The sequence below is a fragment of the Odontesthes bonariensis genome, chromosome 6 (genome assembly GCF_027942865.1).
Source record: "Odontesthes bonariensis isolate fOdoBon6 chromosome 6, fOdoBon6.hap1, whole genome shotgun sequence".
Classification (NCBI taxonomy): Eukaryota; Metazoa; Chordata; class Actinopteri; order Atheriniformes; family Atherinopsidae; genus Odontesthes; species Odontesthes bonariensis.
In genome coordinates, this window is record NC_134511.1 from 21,551,945 (window position 1) to 21,569,329 (window position 17,385).

Below are 17,385 nucleotides of genomic sequence, written 5' to 3' on the forward strand. Positions count from 1 at the left end.
GGGGAAGAACACTGGCTGTGGTCAGAAAATTACAGACGAAACTGGAGTTTAACACTTGAGTTTTGTGAAGATTGTGAGTACTTGTCTGTGTAACACCAGCTCTTTTAACTTTACGTTATCGTCTCAGTTTCATTATAATGCTGTGACATTATTACTTGCGTCATTCTGCTGAAAAAGTCTTTCCTCAAGTGCAAAGGACACAAAGTTTCTCATGAGTCAAGGGTGCATCTCAGATCCCATTTTCCTCCCAGTTGGCCCTTCTGACCCCTAGCGGCTGTTAGGAGAACTGAAGTATGCCAAACTTCCCTTCCACCCTGGCCATGAATACCGTGGAGTAATCAAATATGTTTGCTCTCCTTTTCCTCTTTTGATGCGTTTCTAACGGCTTTATGCAGCTGCCGAACATACCAGACGTCCTGCTGTAACACTCCAACCTCAGCATTTGAGTTATTGGTGGCACAGGTTGGGATGTGAACAGCCTAGGCCGACTTTCCATTTTATCCTCCTCTATTTGTAGGCTGTGCCACGCCCTCCCGACTGCCCAGGAAAAAGTTCAACAAGTGTATTTCAGGTTCAGACTAACAGGCGCACTTTGCCCTGAGGTTTCCTGAATGAGAGAACTGCTTTAAGAGAAGTATTCTTTCTTTTAGCTGCTGAGTACCTAAAGTTTTTTTTTTTTATCTAGTCCCACCTGCTGATCTGTCTCATTGTCCTGCTTTTTCTGACTTTGAGGAAGATAAGGGATAGATTCCGAAGATGCTCTGCGTCATTCCCCACTGAAATTGTGAGGTGCTGAGCTGTCAATTTTTCCCCTCCTCTTTTAAAAACGTTTGATCTTTGTCTGCGGAGGGGTTTTTGTTAGGCAAGCTGGTAAGTTTGGACGATGGCTGGGTGTTGCACGTCGGCGGAGGACAGAGAGACCAAGAGGATCAACGACGCGATCGAGGAGCAGCTGCGGAGAGACAAGAAGGACTCCCGCCGGGAGCTGAAGCTGCTGCTGTTAGGTGAGCATCACAGAGCAGGAAACTAACCTGACTGCTGGCTCCTACCCAACAATAAATAAGAGTAAATACATGTCGGTAACGCTCCGGGATTTGGTCTTAATAATAAGGTTAATCATATCTATATATGATTAATTTTTTTTTTAATTTTTTTTTTTTTTTTTTAAAGCCTTAAAAAACATTCACATTGTTAAAAATCGAATGTTCACTGATTTAATCATTATTTATCGTCATTTGACGAGACCATTTATTTGAAAAATCCTGGAGGGAGCAACAGATATCAAAACTTGGCATTTGCCATCGCCTCGTGCTTCCTGACCACACCTGGGATGGCAGTTTCCAGGGGGGGCATAATCCCAAAATAAATTGCGCGTACAGCTGTAATTAAAACAGAATATTTGATGTAGCAAAATAAAGCCCTAACACTTTATTTCAGAGTTGTGTATTTTAAGATATTAGATTGTCACGGATAGTGTGCATTACTGATAGTTTCACCTCCATGATTGATGTCTCATATTGAAGTGTCGCGCGCTGACTGTCTTTAGGTTTGCGCTCAGCTGCGCGCCTTAGCGGTGCCATTGATTTTACGCACGGTGAACAGATATAGCCTATTCCTTGACCTCCTGGACGTTGGTGGGATGAACTGTCAATATGCAAGCTATTCACATTGATTGTGTATAACCATTGTGGGATTCTGCGTTTTCGAGGGCCCGAATCGGGAGGTGATCACGTTAAACACACATATGATTTTTGTTCCGTCCACAGTGAGGGGCACACATCCCTCTTCCTCGTTTCATTCGCTGACTTTCTCAAGTATCCATGTCTTAATACAGATAGTGTATATGCTCTTGTGTACGCGTTGGAAGCAGCTGGTGTGCACTTTCAAGGAGAAATATAGGGTGCATTCACGTGCATTTGAAGAACTTATTTCTGGCATCGACCCATTTTACCGCAGTTGCGTGGGAGCGCCTCGCTCAGTGGTGTGTTTGAATGTTGGGAAGCCATAACTAGCTGATGCGGGCGCGCCTCATGCAAAAACATGCAAATGCACCACAGAGCCGAACATGAGCCACAAGTTTGCACCCAGTGTTCACCTATAAAGACTTTTCTCTCAAAACAGAGTAGGCTACTACCCACAACGGCTAAACCAAAATGGACATTTAATCCTTTGTAACTGTTTTAGTGTTCTCCCCCTGTCGGCTCACTGTAGTTGACCGACTCAGAGACGAAGAGGGTCTGAAAGAGGTGACACTTGGAGCATTGCTGCATCACTGCAGCGCCGCACAGGATTCCAGAGAGACAGTAAAAGCTGAGGAAATGTAGAGCGAAAGACAAAGGGAGGCTGGTGAAGTGGCCAAACAGAAGCTGTGCGAACAGGAAAAGGTGTAACATCTTTCCAGAGAAAAGAGCAGGTTCAGAGGTCACAATTAGATCTTTTTTAAGAGAGGAACTCAAAAGTCAAATTTTGACAATGAGAACGTGTTGCTTTCACCAACTGAACACACATTGAATGCAGTCCAAACGATACAGTAGAGTATCTATGAGCTGTATCTTATCCTTGAGTCTGACATGTTGTTTTGTAAACTTGTGTTCCATGTCCAGTTCACCCCTCCATCCTTTGCTGGGCTTCGACTTGCTTTTTCGAGGCACACCCAGAACATTGAAGCTAGGTCAAATTCTGCAGGTGACACAAAGTAAAACAAGCGATTAGATGACACGGATGATGAATGATTGCAAGCAGACACTGAGTAATCTGTAATCTTCAGCACGGGGACTGAACCTTGTTAGTAAGACTCATTCACCTGTCCAGAGTGACTCACATTTCTCAGTGGATTTCATTAAGATGGTCACAGTCACTGTACGTCAGGCCCACAGAGAGCATGAGTGGAGTGAAGCAGAAGGAAACACAAACACGTTCAGATTCTGACCCTTTTCAGTGGCCTTACTCCCTATAAAGCCGCAGGACACTAAGGTTTTTGTTGGATTGTGCTCGATTTTGACTGCAGATTCAGGACCATGTAAAGAAAACATGACAAAAAGAATGGAGCTTGTAAAAGTGAAGCATGCAAAACATGAAAAAAGACTCACCATCCAGGCAGGAAACGGCCTTACAGCTGACACTGAGTCAGTATTACATGTTATTAAACTAAAATTTGAAGGAAAAAAACCCAACAGTTTTGTTACTGTAAATCTAACTAAAGATGATCAGATTTGGTAAAATAGCATGACGAAGGGAAAACTAACAAATAGGAAAAAGATCTTTTTCTATGTTGCTCTTTGCAAAAATGAATCCTTTTCTTGTAGATAACTACTCTAGTTTTGAGTTTTTACAGTGGTTATAATGCATATTTAATGTTTTAAATGGGGGCTCAAAGAATGCAGGGGGCCCCTGGTCTAATATCTTTGTTAAAGTGACTGTTGATATTTCTTTAACTCTCTTTCTTAGAAAGAGACACTATGAAGAGGCACAATGTGCCTAAAAACAACTAAACTGAGTCTCAAAATAATTACACAGAGGCTTGTTGTAATGACAACAGCTATCAGGACAAGTTCGATGCTAAAGATTTAAAACAACGAGACAGAACTGAGACGCAAAATGAATAAAAGTGGAAACAAATGTCTAAAAAAAATACTGAAATGAGCACAAAATTGTAGAGAAAAAAAATCTTTAGATAACTATAGAAACGCACACCAACAACACTGAGACCTGAAACGCACGCATGTCATCTGTGTTCCTCGGTGTCTTTTTCAGTTGTTGTGACTTCTTCTTTTTTTGCATCTTGGATTTGCCTGTGAGATCCCACCTGACAAGCAAGTTTCAGTTCCACTAACACAGATGAAAGATGCTCGTAGCTGTAGCCCTCAACTGTGGGACATTATCACCAAATCTATTCACACTTCGCCGCATCGCATTAGCACATTCTCTTGTCAAGCAGATGTATACGGTTGTGAGGCTGTGTTTGTGGTCAAATCTGCATATGTGTCGATGTAATATTACGCCCACAAGGAAATGGTAAACACTGCACTGCACTACCCATACGCACACACACACACCTGACACACAGGTATATGCACAAAGACACAGGAGTGGCCACATGAACATGTTAGCAGACACCTCCACAAACCATCAGTATGCATCATAAACTAATTATTGCGCTTTGATAAGTCCCAACAACTCCAGTGATTTTGTGTTGCACTTTGATGAGGGTGAAAGAGGCTGAGGGAAGATCAAGAGTAATTTGACTGAGGTAAGGATGTGTGGTCCCTTATATGGCTCCAACAACAAAAACAACAGATCCCATACATCCCATATTGTGAACGCCAGGTCAAGAGTTGTGTTGCATATGCATTTACTGAGGGAAATCAGTGGACAGCTTGAGCATTTCAATTCTTTCTTTGTAGTTTTATAATTGATTATCACTCAATTCTACTCATTTGTCGGGTAAAAACTGCAGAATAACTTAAAGTAAATTAGTAGAAAAATTATCAATTAGGATCTATTTTGTTTTGATACAAATGAACAACATGGAGATATTTAAAAAGACTAATCGTTTGATTTTGGAGCCAATAGAAAAAAACTGCAGCAGATTCCAGTTTCTGGTTCAAGCTGCGCTCAACATGAGTTTGATCGGTACGCTCTGCCTCTAGTCGAAGGTCGGGGGCCAAGACTAGTGGGGGAAAAAGTCGTGTATGCTCTACGAAAAAACAAATAGCAGTTAATTGCAAATGATTTAATTAAAATGTTTGTTCAAAATAAAGTAGTACAAAAAACAACCTGTTACTTTTTTTTTTTTTTTTTTTTTACTTTAGAATGATTTACAAACAAAGAAAAGAGAAATGTTTTGCTGCTTTTGGTTCATAGGATTCCAACCGATCGTGAGTTCCTTTGTCGTATTTTTGAGTTCATAGTGCATCAACTATGTTCAGCAGGTGACAGGTCTGGACCATGGGCAGCATGATTACACCTGGAATTATTATACAACAGATCCTTTCTGTAGTAATGCAGGCAGAATGTGGTTTGGCTTTGTCTTGCTGAAATAAACAAGACGTTCCCTGAAAAAGAAGTCATCTTGGTGGCAGTATTAGTCACTCATGAACCTGTACTCATTGTGCAGCATTAATGGTACCTTCACAGATGTGTAAGTTACCAGTGAACTAATGCACCGCCGTGCTATCACAAATTCTGGATTTCTTTCTGGCAGCACTGTGGTGTGGTGGTTGGTTCCTGCTTTTTAATCTTTGCTGGGTCCTTTCTGTGTAGAGGTATCACCTTGGTAGCATTTTTTTCTGCCTTCCTCCCTCAAAATCTTGGATGTTGGGATAATTGGAGAGAGAGAACTGATTCTAAATTGGCTTTAGCTGTGAGTGTGAGTGGGGGGGTTCATTCCATGGAAGTGTGTTAGATTGCATTTCTGGATGTCATAACAAATTTAGTTCATTTTGTGTTAATAAATTAATCAAGAATCATGTCTGTTTTGATTGTTTTTGATCAGATTGCAATCAGTTGGATTGCAAAATGGCTTGAACTGAACTGCATCTTTCAAGTGTCTTGCAATGACATTTGCTGTGATGTGGCACTAAAATCAAAGTATGAAACAAAACTTGATTGTACTTACACAGCATTTTACTCACCTGCTGCCAATGAGCTCAATTAGTTGCGAGATGTTTCACTGGGTTTCATATTTTGAGATTGATTAATGACACAGTGAGAACGGGGCTAATTAAAGACCGACTCTCCCACTGAAATACAGCACTGCAGAGGTGCAGGATCCCGATTTGCCTCATCTCACCGTTCCCCTGCATTTCTTGCCCCACCCCACCTCATCTCCAAGAAACTTGACTTGTAAACAAGGTATATTCAAATGGAGATAATTTGTTTAAACCTTGTTTTCTAAGATGTAAACATCTGAGCTTTTACGATGCCGTGCAAAGCAGTCAGAGACTCCAGAAAACTGCGAGCGTCACTAAGACTGATCACAGCTGAGAGGCAGGCACTCAAATCCAAGTGTATACTCATACATAGAGACTCATGGTACCACCCCCTCAGCCACATGCACAGCAGCTTCATCAAAACATTAATTTGTTAAACAAACATATTTGGCATTATTTGGTCTTAAAGAAGAAAATCTAGATAGAGACTCTGTGTGTACTTGACATTTGTTGGTATCATACATAGAAACCTAATAATGAAAATCAGTGGTTTGGCCGTAAAGTAAGACTCAACATGTGAATCTAAGCATTTTGATTTTGGGGCAGTGGATGTGACTTTTATTTTTTTTTCAATCATTTTTGAGACTGAAAAAAACTAGTACTTGCATCAGTGTTCTCCACAAGAAGCCCTGATTTGATCAGATGTACGGAGTATTGGTCAACAAGTTGACGAACATTTAACTAAAAGGCTCAAGTGAAACCGATGTTATATAGAGTCAGTTAATGTGAGTGCGGCTGCTTCACCCAACTAACTCAACGTGAAACTGTCTCATGTTAGAAGATGAATGAAATCCAGAGTTAAATCATTGCACAGAAGCCTCCTCTGCTCGAGATTTAAACCAAAATAAAGTGTGTTCTCACTTCCTGCACCCAAAAATGACCGTGCAGGTGCCTTTTTGGCAGTCAAATCTACATTCAAATTGTTCAGTTTGCCTGTGTATCTTTGCATTAATAAGTTGTCAAGTTTGCTGTTTATTTACTTTATCTTGGCACTCTGTAACAAGCTGTACAGAGACAGCCTCTGTATTTCAGATGGAAATATTGTGCTCTGAACTCCACTAGATTTACCCCACAGCCATAGTTATTTAGCATTTTTACTGCGAGGCAAGGATTTTACAGGAAAAATGCAACAAGTTTAAACATAAACATAAGGTGGATTTACTTCAGTGTTTTACTGCAATTCAGAATAATTCTAAGTAAATTTGCACCCCTTGCTGTTCATCATTGTAGTCAATAAACCAATTACAGTAAATAACTGGAATTTACTGGATTAAAACAGTGTTTGTTCAGCCAAAAGTCACCACACAATAACTCTGTGACATGAGTGCAGAGGGTTTTCGTCTCTTGACGGATGACACTCCGTGTTTTAACCGAGATGAATATGTGTAAATGAAGGCTCCGCTCCTGAGGATGAACTGGTCCATGGCACAGAAGTTAACCAAATACGGTTCGGCTCACGGTTTAACCCCAACTCTGGCTTAAAGTAGTGCAGTGCAAGGGTGTAATGTTTGTGCGTAAGCTTCAACAGTGTTCACAAAGTAGTGTTGCTAAAAAAAGAGATGATCTTGATTTTTTTTCTTTCCGTTTTAAATGTTAAGAAGAGGCAGGATTTATTTTCCCTATGTGGAAAATATATGGAACACCTACAGTTATCCAAGTATGGTAATATAATGAAATAATATTAAAAAAAAATTAAAAAGTAGAAGCACTAACGTTGAAACACTAGCATGTCTAATGGCAGCACTCAGCAGTTTGTTTACAGTGAAATTGTTTCCAGTGTGGGCTTCTGTTTAACTTGACCACAGCTGTAATTAGGCCTGGGCAAGGATTAAAATTTATAATCTAATTAATCACGATTTCCCTGATTAATCACGATTAATCGCATTTGTACGCAGAATTCAAAAGTAGTGTATAGCTTTTAGCATTTAGTTTTACTTTAAATGTATTGCCATATATAAGAAAGTGCCATAACATTTGTTGTGTGAACACACTTTTAACATCAGCATTTTTATGTGTTTTTTATGTAGAAGCCTCGCTCCACTGTCTGTTTCGTTGAATAATTTGCTGGTATCAATTGTGTGTTTTCCCTTTAAGTGATATTTTAGACTGGAACTACTACGGTGATAAGACAATTCAACTTGGCCGTGTTTACAGATGACTTTGGTTCTGTCGAATCCGCTGTCTGGAAGAACTATAAAATGAAAATGGCCGAGTAAAAGTTCCGTACCCTTCTCCATGTTTGGTGGATCTGCCAATTACTTTATTTTCCGGTTCCACAGCAGACAGCAACAGACTTTTACAATAATGAAATAATAATTTTTTTTTTTTTTGGGGGGGGGGGGCTTTTTATGCCTTCAATGGATAGGACAGCTGGAGAGAGACAGGAAGCAGGCGGCAGAGAGAGGGGGGAAGACATGCAGCAAAGGGCCGTCCGGTGCGGGACCCGAACCGGGGCCAGCTGCAGCGAGGACCGCAAACCCCTGCACATGGGGCGGCCGCCCAACCCACCACGCCACCGACCGCCCCATAATAATAAAATAATTTAATAAAAAATAAATAAATAAATAAAACCTGCGTTAATGTGCGATAAAATATTTATCGGCGTTAAATAATTAACGAATTAACGCGACAATAACGAGTTAACTCGCCCAGCCCTAGCTGTAATTGAATAATTTTAGCCCCAGATCAACCAAAGCGATCCTCTTTCAAAATATGAGAGCTACAGTAAAATGCTCCAAAAGCACTTCTGACAAATTGGCCTGAACATGAACACTATTCATTAAAAAAAATACAATCATGATCAGCTCCCTGTTACCTGCACCCTCCATTTTTGTTTCCCTTTCGGCATGCTGAGGTGTAATTATTCCAAAAGATGCTGTTGATGTCACTGTCACCATGTGTTCCAGGTACTGGTGAGAGTGGAAAGAGCACCTTTATCAAACAAATGAGGATCATCCATGGAGGAGGATACACAGATGAGGACAAGAGGAGCTATGCTAAGCTGGTCTACCAGAACATCTACACATCAATGCAGGCTATGGTCCGAGCCATGGAGCCACTTGGTATATCGTACTCTGATGCCCAGAACCAGGTGCAAAGTCCAACTGGGTTTGCTTTGATAAAAGCAATGGTTTTACATTTTCTTGCAGTTACGATGTCTTAATTACGATCAATGGGCCAAACTCTCTCCCTCCTTCTGATGTTGGGGGCTCGAGGGATGAGCTAAAATGATGCAATTGTCTGTCTTCATGCCCGTATGTGTCTGCAGAGCCATGCAGACTCAGTCCTGGAGGTGGAAGTGGATAAGGTGGATGATTTTGACCAAAGCCTTGCAGAGGCTATCAGGAATCTGTGGAAAGATGCAGGAATCCAGGAGTGCTACGGCCGGCGCAGAGAGTACCAGCTGTCCGACTCCACTAAATAGTGAGAATAATGACAACACTTTCATATGACACAACAAAGGACTCTCTCCAGTTTTGTTGCCACAGATACTGCACGGAGCTCCTCTCTGACCATACAGATAAGTAGCTAAATAGTGGACCAGAATATGACAATGAAGCTGCTGATGATCAAGCTAAAAACTTTTTCTTTTTTTTTTACCATATAATCTTATACAGCAATGAACTGCACACAAGTGCTTTAAATCAATATTCTTTTTATAATCAAATACAGAGCTAAGAGCCTCTGTTGTCAAACTGCAACCTCTCTTTTAGCAACTTTGGCTCGTCTCAAAGTATTTACTAAGTACTAAAGTATTTGGATAGTCAGGGGGTCTCTTTGTCTGCCTTTACAGTGTTATAGGAAACTCATTTGTATATCTGTATGTAGGTCAGCCTGCAAATCTTCTTTGAAACTTTGAGTTTTACAGCATTAAAAAGATACAAATTTGCTCATAATTTCAGCTATCTCACTGACCTAGATCGGATTGCGGAGCCTTCTTATATACCCGACCTTCAGGACATTCTCAGAGTCCGAGTACCAACCACGGGTATCATCGAGTACCCCTTTGACATGGAGAATGTCATTTTCAGGTGAGATGCAACCCACGACACCGCAAAGGCTTCAATACGTCTGCCTCGCGGGAACATCACGGTGTTGTGGCTGTTTTCATGGCAGGATGGTGGATGTGGGGGGCCAGAGGTCAGAGAGGAGGAAGTGGATCCACTGCTTTGAGAATGTCACCTCCATCATCTTCCTGGTGGCGCTCAGCGAATACGACCAGGTCCTGGCTGAATGCGACAACGAGGTGAGCATCCAACTCGGTAGTTGTGATCCAGCTTGAGAAGTGATCGCCTAAAACGTGCGCTCAACGTCGCCTCTGTCTGTGTCTGTCTTAGAACCGGATGGAGGAGAGCAAAGCTCTGTTCAAAACCATCATCACCTACCCCTGGTTCGAGAAGTCCTCCGTCATACTTTTCCTCAACAAGACCGACATCCTCAAGGAGAAGATTATGTACTCTCACGTAGCCACTTACTTTCCAGAATTCACAGGTTAGTTGGTGTGAATCCCCCCCCCCCCTTCTGCTTATGTGATCAGCATATTTTGGCAGGTTTAATCTAATGGCTACATTTAAATGCGAGTGCTTTAGTTAAACTGCTCTTGCATTTTGGTCACGAGATATAGACGAATGGTGCAAGAAATGTTTGTGTTCCAGGACTGCAATCCCAGCTTTGAGTGTTTAAACTCTTCAAGTGTTCCACCAAGGCAATTTGTGTTTGCTAATTTGAGTCTCAAGAGGAAGGTAATGAGAAAAGTAAACCTCCAATGTGTTGTAGGGGAACGAGTTTTTCTGAAAACATTCCTTCTGCAGGAACTTGTAAATCTGTAGAATACAAATCATTTGTATGTTGAAATTGATTAAAAAAAAAAAACAAAAAAAAAAACACAGTGATGTAATATTCATCCTGAATTGCAGGACCTCAACAGGATCCAACAGCAGCTCAAGAATTCATCCTTAAAATGTACCAAGAACAAAACCCGAACAAGGACAAGAAGCTGTACGGTCACTTCACCTGCGCCACAGACACAGAAAACATCCGCTTTGTTTTTGTGGCCGTCAAAGACACCATCCTCACAGCCAACCTCAAGGACTTCAACCTGGTGTGAAAAAAGAAAGAAAAGAAAGAAGAAGAAGAAGAAAAGGGATAGAAAGATGAACACACAAGTGCAACGTAGTTATTAGCAATATTTGGGAAAAAAAAAACTTGAATCTTTTCAGATGAAGAATATTCTCTATTTATACCAGTAGGTTCTGATGTGCGAGAACAGATGCAGTTAAGGCGAGTGCAATGCAAACGTCTGATTGTGTAGGTTACTGTGTGTGAAATGTAACTTTGTATGGATGTAGTTGTCATTCTAGTGTTTGCTGCAAACAGATATCCAGATATGTAAAAGATATGTTACAGTAGCAGTGACAATGTGAAAAATAGTAGGAAGCAGTTTAGTAACCGACTCATTGTGAGCTACTTTGAAACATAAATATGATCCGAGTGCTTTAACTTATATAAGATGTACTCACATATAGCCTTCGCAGGAGAGTTCCTTTCAGGCCTTTTTCCTTTTTTTGTTCTTAAATATTAAGCTACCTGCAAGTGCCTTATCTACTGAACGCTGTTACTCACGCTCCGATGTGAAAAGCTCATTTACCAGAAATGCAACAATTCCTTTAATGTGTAATTGATCAATTAGTTTGACCCTTTATTTAACTGCACAAGTACAAGTTATTTTCAGTGTGTTCACTGATCAACTTCACTGTATTCAAACAATTCTATAATTTGTTACATCAACCTTCCTTTCCTTAGGGTTGCACTTTTTTTTTTTTTTTTTTTTTAAATTGTTCGAGAACCCAAAACAGTTTCTCAGAGGAATCCGAGTCCACTCTCGCTGAACACAAGCAACTCAACAGTTCCATGGTTATTGTTGTCTGATGCTCCATAAATTCCATAAAGACAAACATGTACTGCAGGCAAGTCAGACAGGTATACGCTCTGTGTCTGTTAAGTCCAGCAGAATGAGGTCTGGCATTATTGTGCTGAAATAACCCAACAGTTGTTGTTGTTGTTTTTTTTGTTTTTTGTTTTTTTTACTAAAAACAGCTCAAATGTGGACTTTTTGATACACACAAAATGTGTCTGCCGCCTTTCTGTCCTCTGCACAGAGTTGATGTATAGCTTCCCTGGTGATTAATGTCGTCTCGGCTTACTTTTGTAGATGCAGCAGCAGACTGTGTCGAGTAAAGATGGTTTTCCAAGGAACCCCCCCCCCCCCCCCCAAGGAACCCCCCCCCCCAGCCCATGTAGCCATAATGATCACTGTCAGACGACGGTTTCTCATTAAATGCCAGCTGAGGGCTTGTCTACCTTGATGCACTGAGATTTCCCCGAACTGCCTGAATCTTTTCACAAAATGTAAAATTCTTCATAATTTTGGATTGAGGAATACTTTTTTTCCAAAACTCATTTTCTGACAGTTTTGCACAAAGTTGTGAGCTACAACCCATTCTCAACCTACGGCTGAAGCTCTTTGAGATTGATGTTTTCTGGACTACCAACTTCAGTGAATGTTCAGTTGTCATCAATTTCTGGACTTCGTCTCCAAATACAACCAAGTTAGTCGAGATGGAGTCGGTTGAAAGCTTAAATGACTTAACGACTTACGGATTCAAGCGTTGATTGTTTTAGAAAGCCTCCCGACTTTTCTGGGGATGAGATTTGAGTTGTGCTGAAAGGATCGGGACCGAACCATTTGTCCAAGGATGAATAAAAACCGTCTCCACGGTCAGTTGTAATAACCAGTTATATCTTGAGAAGAGTTAAATAGTGTGTGTGTACTAGAGGTTTTCTTTGTACAGAAGATAAATAAAGATGGCACTGAACCCTGAAGCACATGTTTTATTTTTTGTAAACGGCACGAAAAGTAATGTTGCCTCCCCCCCTCAAACAAAAATGAATGGCAAAAGTGACATTAAGTCCTATCCAACTTTGACACACCTAAAACTGAAAGCCAACCTTAGACATAAACAGCAGCTGATAAGAATTAGCGTTCCTTTCTTTTAAATATGTTTCGCATAATCCACCGACACGTTTGGCCTTTGCATATGTGTGGTATAAAAACCTAAAAATCACAAAATTACAATCTGCATCTTACAGGCAGGATGGTTATATACAGACAGAATATCAGAGGAGGACACGGCAGATCGATACGTGTGAGCACAGTATAAAAATAGCATGCGTCTCTAAATCCTACACTGAACAGTCTTAATTTAGCAGAAGTGTTCAAAGGAAGAGGTAAAAGAAAACAAAAAATGCACACTTTGAATTATGAGAATAATAAAGTGAAGCTCACACCGACCGAAATTTGATTCCCTTTTAAATTATCCAGTAAAATCAACGGCATCCAACATTAATTATGCTACAACAACTGTGGTTAATTTGGCCTCATGTTTAATAAAAGAGACTTTATAGCTGCTGCAGGGACATTTTTTCCCTCGTGTACAACTTGAAATATAATCAGTACATGTGTATGTGTGTGTGACTGTAGCACGCACAACTATGGCAACGTAAAGGCTTTCAAAATCCTCAGATTTTACCAGCATTTTGGACGCAAGCAGATATTACAAAAAAACCTGTCTGTAAACTCAAGACTTCAGTGTAATTTTTCATAAAATTAATCACTAGAACTCTTATATTCGTGCAAAAGGATGAGCGCAATCAGAGAAAAGAGGGCGAGACAACGTTTGTTTCATTGCAGCCCATGTTATGAGTTAATATAGTGTAATTAAAAAAAAAACCACCAATAACACAGTCAATTTACAGATACACTCACCCAATCTCCCAATCTCCCCCAACCCCCCAACACACACAGACAGTCAACATACAGCATCATTTGTGCACTGTTCACACTAAACAAGCATGCAGTACAGAAAGGCACTGACGCACACTGATCAGTGTGTGTGCGTGTGTTTTAAGCACATTGCGCTCTCCTCGATGAGTCAGAATTTGGGTAAACTCTCTCTGGCGTCCTCCAATTTGTCCAGAACCCACTGAAAACACAGTTGGAACTAGTTAGTTAGTTTGGCAAGAAGCATTTATTGCAGCCGCATGTCAAACATAATTAGTCCAAGCTCCTCAAATCCAAATGACCGGCTTACCTTGGCAATTTCAGGAGTTCTGAAGTTTATGATCTTCCCAAACTCTTTGGCATGAAAGACCGATTTCACTCTCTCCTGCAGTATAGAAGACGAGTTGCAGCGTTTAAAAGAGAATTTCTGAAAGCCTATAATACATTTGTTATACAGCAGGTAATCGCTTTTGTACCTTGGCCTCGATGCGCAGTCGGCGGCTGTCTACGATCATCGGTTCCTTTGTGAATTCTTCAAACAGATACTGCCACTCACAGGTCAGCTGGCCAAATGTGCCTTTTGTCACAAAAAATATTCCCCTGGAAAAAGAGACGGTGAAAGGAATGGTTGTCACGTGACACACAGGAGAAATGGATAATATAGGAGGGAACAACAGCTCAGTATAACAGGGATGGGAGGTTTTGGACCAGCAGGTAATTGATGTGCGCGGCAGCTCAGGCAATAAAGAAATCCGCAGAGGTGTTCCAAAGTATTCCAAAGCCTTACCAAGACCCGACACAGTGGTTTTACCGGCAAACACTGTGTAGTGTCAACATGAGGCAGGTTACAGCACGTTCAAGATCATCTTCTGCTTTGTTTAAGTAAAAAAGCACTTTCCACATTATCAGCCTTGCTGTAATAGCTTATTTGTACATTCTGACAGCTTTTGAAGACGAATATGCAGATATTAAATGTAGAGCGCATTGATATTACATAACACGCCGAGTATAGGTTTTAGTTACGTCGAGGAGCAAAACTAGACTGCAGCCAAGCGAAAAGACCCCATCTCAACTTCCCTTTTCGAGCATTTGAGAGAAACTGCAGTGCATGCAAAAACAGAGGGTGATGAAGATGACCTGCACCACCTCTGTGTAAGTGAACGGTTTTAAGGTCATGGAAACAAAGCAATTCTTCCCGTCGTTGAACTAAACAAATAAAAAAAAGACCGTTATGGATGTTATATTAGACATCTTTGCTGAAGGCACTAAAGTCCCAACGTTTAACTTTAAGAAAGAAAAGGATTTGTCATCCTCGCCTAACAGGTTGTTCTCCTTATTTATTTATTTTTTTTCCACACGTGTCTGGTTGTTTGTGAACATGGAGAACTGGAGAATAGATCATTTTCATCTCAGATGAAGCCAGCATGAATATCAGAAAGAAACATCCACCAAAGACGTCACAGTCACTCACCTCTTAGTGATCATAAAGAAGTCGGATTCATTGACCTTGGCATGAGCAAAGTATCTATACTTGGCGAAACGTCCATTCTCGATTTTCTGAAAGAAGAAAGTTGAAAAGTGAAAACGTAAGTCTTAAAAAAAAAAAAAAAAAAAAGCAGGGAGGACAGAATGTCGCAACAACTCATCAAGAAACAAACCATTTTCAAACGACTGAACCCTGCCAGTGAGCAGGAGTTACTCGGGTCCTGTGAGAGGTGAGTGAGTGAATATGTGCACAAAAAGGAAATATGAGGAGGAAAAGATGGGATGAAATGGACAACCAAAGTTTCAAATATAGTTTATTAAGGATAAAATGGCAGGGATAGTTGCAATGAATGAAACCAACATTTACAGTGAAAGAAAATGAGGATTGTGATTTATTTATTTTTTTCAATGAAAGGATAGTAACAACAAAGAAGGAAGGAGCAGAGATGAGTGGAATAAAAGTAACAATGATGGAGGTGAATAAAATAAACACGTCAACCAGTTAACAAATGACAAAAATAAAACACACAGAAACACGTTTGGCATTCCTCAAAGGTGCCGCTTTGGTTTGCTTAAATCCTTCAGATGTGAACTGAGAGACAAAATAAGAGGAGAAACTCGAACACAGACTACAGAGAAAAGCTCTGTCGCTACACTACGTCACGTCTACAGTAGCTTCTAGCTGCTTTACGCATCATCCTCATCCTCTGAGCCAGATCTACTCCATTCACTGTAAGCCAATCGCCTCTGTGGACATGACAAGAGAGAAGAGTGAAGGTCAGAGCAGAGAGAGTTTGCTTCTACTGAGACAGCAGCTGAGATGTTGTATGTAGAAAGAGCTCGAGAAAGCTCAGAGTGTCGGTCCACTGTGCTGAGAGAACGATCGTTTTTTTTAATCTAATGCAAGTGCATCAGTCAGCTTTTAGTTTCTTCGTCAACCTGCCCCTTTCAAATCTCCGAATCCATCTCTGCTAGTCAGGAAGCTTTTAGGTTTCAAATGATGTTTCAAAGCATGAATTAAATGTGATCCGTCTGACATGAAAACTAAATCTTAAGAGTGTCGTAAGTTCTTGTAGCCACTCCAAAGATTTTTGAGTTCTTAAACGCATGTCAGCTGTGCAAAGCTCAACATTTCAGCATAATAACCGAACCTTCTTCTGTGAGGAACGACGTGGAACCAACTGACTCGAAAGTGTATGAAATTCGGGGGGGAAAAAAGAAACATGAGCCCACAGTGTGACATCTACTGCAGCTGTATCATCTGTTACTCTAATGACACTATTTGTCCTTTGTTCTAACTCGGCATAAAGGGCTTAATCTGTAACACGTCAACATACGACATCAAATCCAAACCTACCGCCTCTAAAGCTGGTAAAACAGAAGGGTGACAAATTAAAGGGAAAATCTGAGGACGATGAGGTATGAGACAGGCTTTCACACAAGGAATGAAGTTGCAATCAATGATTCAGGAGGAGAATGAGAATGATGTGTGATTCTTTATGGAAACCAGATGCAGCATTGAGATATTAGGAGCTGCAGAATCCTCATAAAAGACCCCTTGACGATCAAAACCGTAGCGAGGCATTTTAATTGGTCACCCGTCTGTAAATTTCAGGGAAAAGTTCCATAAGGGATCTTTACTATCAGCCAACTAATGGAGCTCTGACCTGAGACTCATAAGCAGAAACTTCCAACCACTCCAGCCAGCTCGACAGCTAGATTATGTTACAGAAATGAAGATTCCATCATTCAGAATTGAGACATTACTGAAGTGCAGTATAATACTCGTGCACCTATCGTTATAACACAATCCCACCATTATGACGCATATTACAAACATAATATCTTATTCTCTAATGACACTAAACCATCAGAATCATTACAGCCCAATGGAGTCAAACTTTGGAAATGTTAAGAGCATACATTTTGTTGTCACAACTCTTCACCTCATTAGTCAATCAAAAGGAATGAAGTAGGATGTGAATGTTATGGATGTCTGTTTATCACAGGAGCTCCGTTTATTTAGCTTACGTCTACTGTTTTTTTTTGTTGTTTTTTTTTTAAATCATAAAACAAAACAAACATGACGCATGGATTCGTGTTTTACCTGAAGCATCTGACTCCCAACACCTTCCCTTTCCCTGTACGGGCGAATGACCCCGTCCTCGTGTATGAAGCGAGGAGGACGTAGAGATTCAACATCTTGTGAGGTCTCTGCAGCCCTGAAAAATAAATTTAAAAAAGAATTTAAAAATTAAAAATGGAAAAAGCAACAGAGAAATGCATTTTAAAATGCTGATTTGTTGTGAATGCACACACAACATTGCACTGGGATCCATCACTGATCCA

The 17,385-nt window shown here is 40.6% G+C and overlaps 2 protein-coding genes across 4 annotated transcripts in view; one reads left to right on the forward strand and one right to left on the reverse strand.

The window, feature by feature from the left end:
- The first annotated feature begins 460 nt into the window (after positions 1-460).
- LOC142382237 (guanine nucleotide-binding protein subunit alpha-14-like) lies at positions 461-12,584 on the forward strand. The gene is made up of 7 exons (XM_075467870.1): positions 461-1,004; positions 8,618-8,802; positions 8,980-9,134; positions 9,614-9,742; positions 9,828-9,957; positions 10,049-10,202; positions 10,628-12,584. The coding sequence occupies exons 1-7, from the start codon at positions 884-886 to the stop codon at positions 10,816-10,818; spliced, it is 1,065 nt and encodes a 354-aa protein (XP_075323985.1). The 5' UTR covers positions 461-883; the 3' UTR covers positions 10,819-12,584.
- vps13a (vacuolar protein sorting 13 homolog A) overlaps positions 12,585-17,385 on the reverse strand; it is a 35,889-nt gene continuing 31,088 nt past the window's right edge. For 2 of the 3 annotated variants that reach the window (XM_075467867.1, XM_075467868.1), the window contains 5 exons: positions 17,144-17,258; positions 15,023-15,108; positions 14,028-14,151; positions 13,862-13,936; positions 12,585-13,753 (listed from right to left, as the gene is read on the reverse strand). In XM_075467867.1, coding sequence (XP_075323982.1) covers positions 13,703-13,753; positions 13,862-13,936; positions 14,028-14,151; positions 15,023-15,108; positions 17,144-17,258 — 451 coding nt within the window. In that variant the 3' untranslated portion in view covers positions 12,585-13,702. Of the gene's footprint in view, positions 13,754-13,861; positions 13,937-14,027; positions 14,152-15,022; positions 15,109-15,333; positions 15,784-17,143; positions 17,259-17,385 lie in introns of those variants that run through there. The other variant, XM_075467869.1, reaches the window with a different exon arrangement.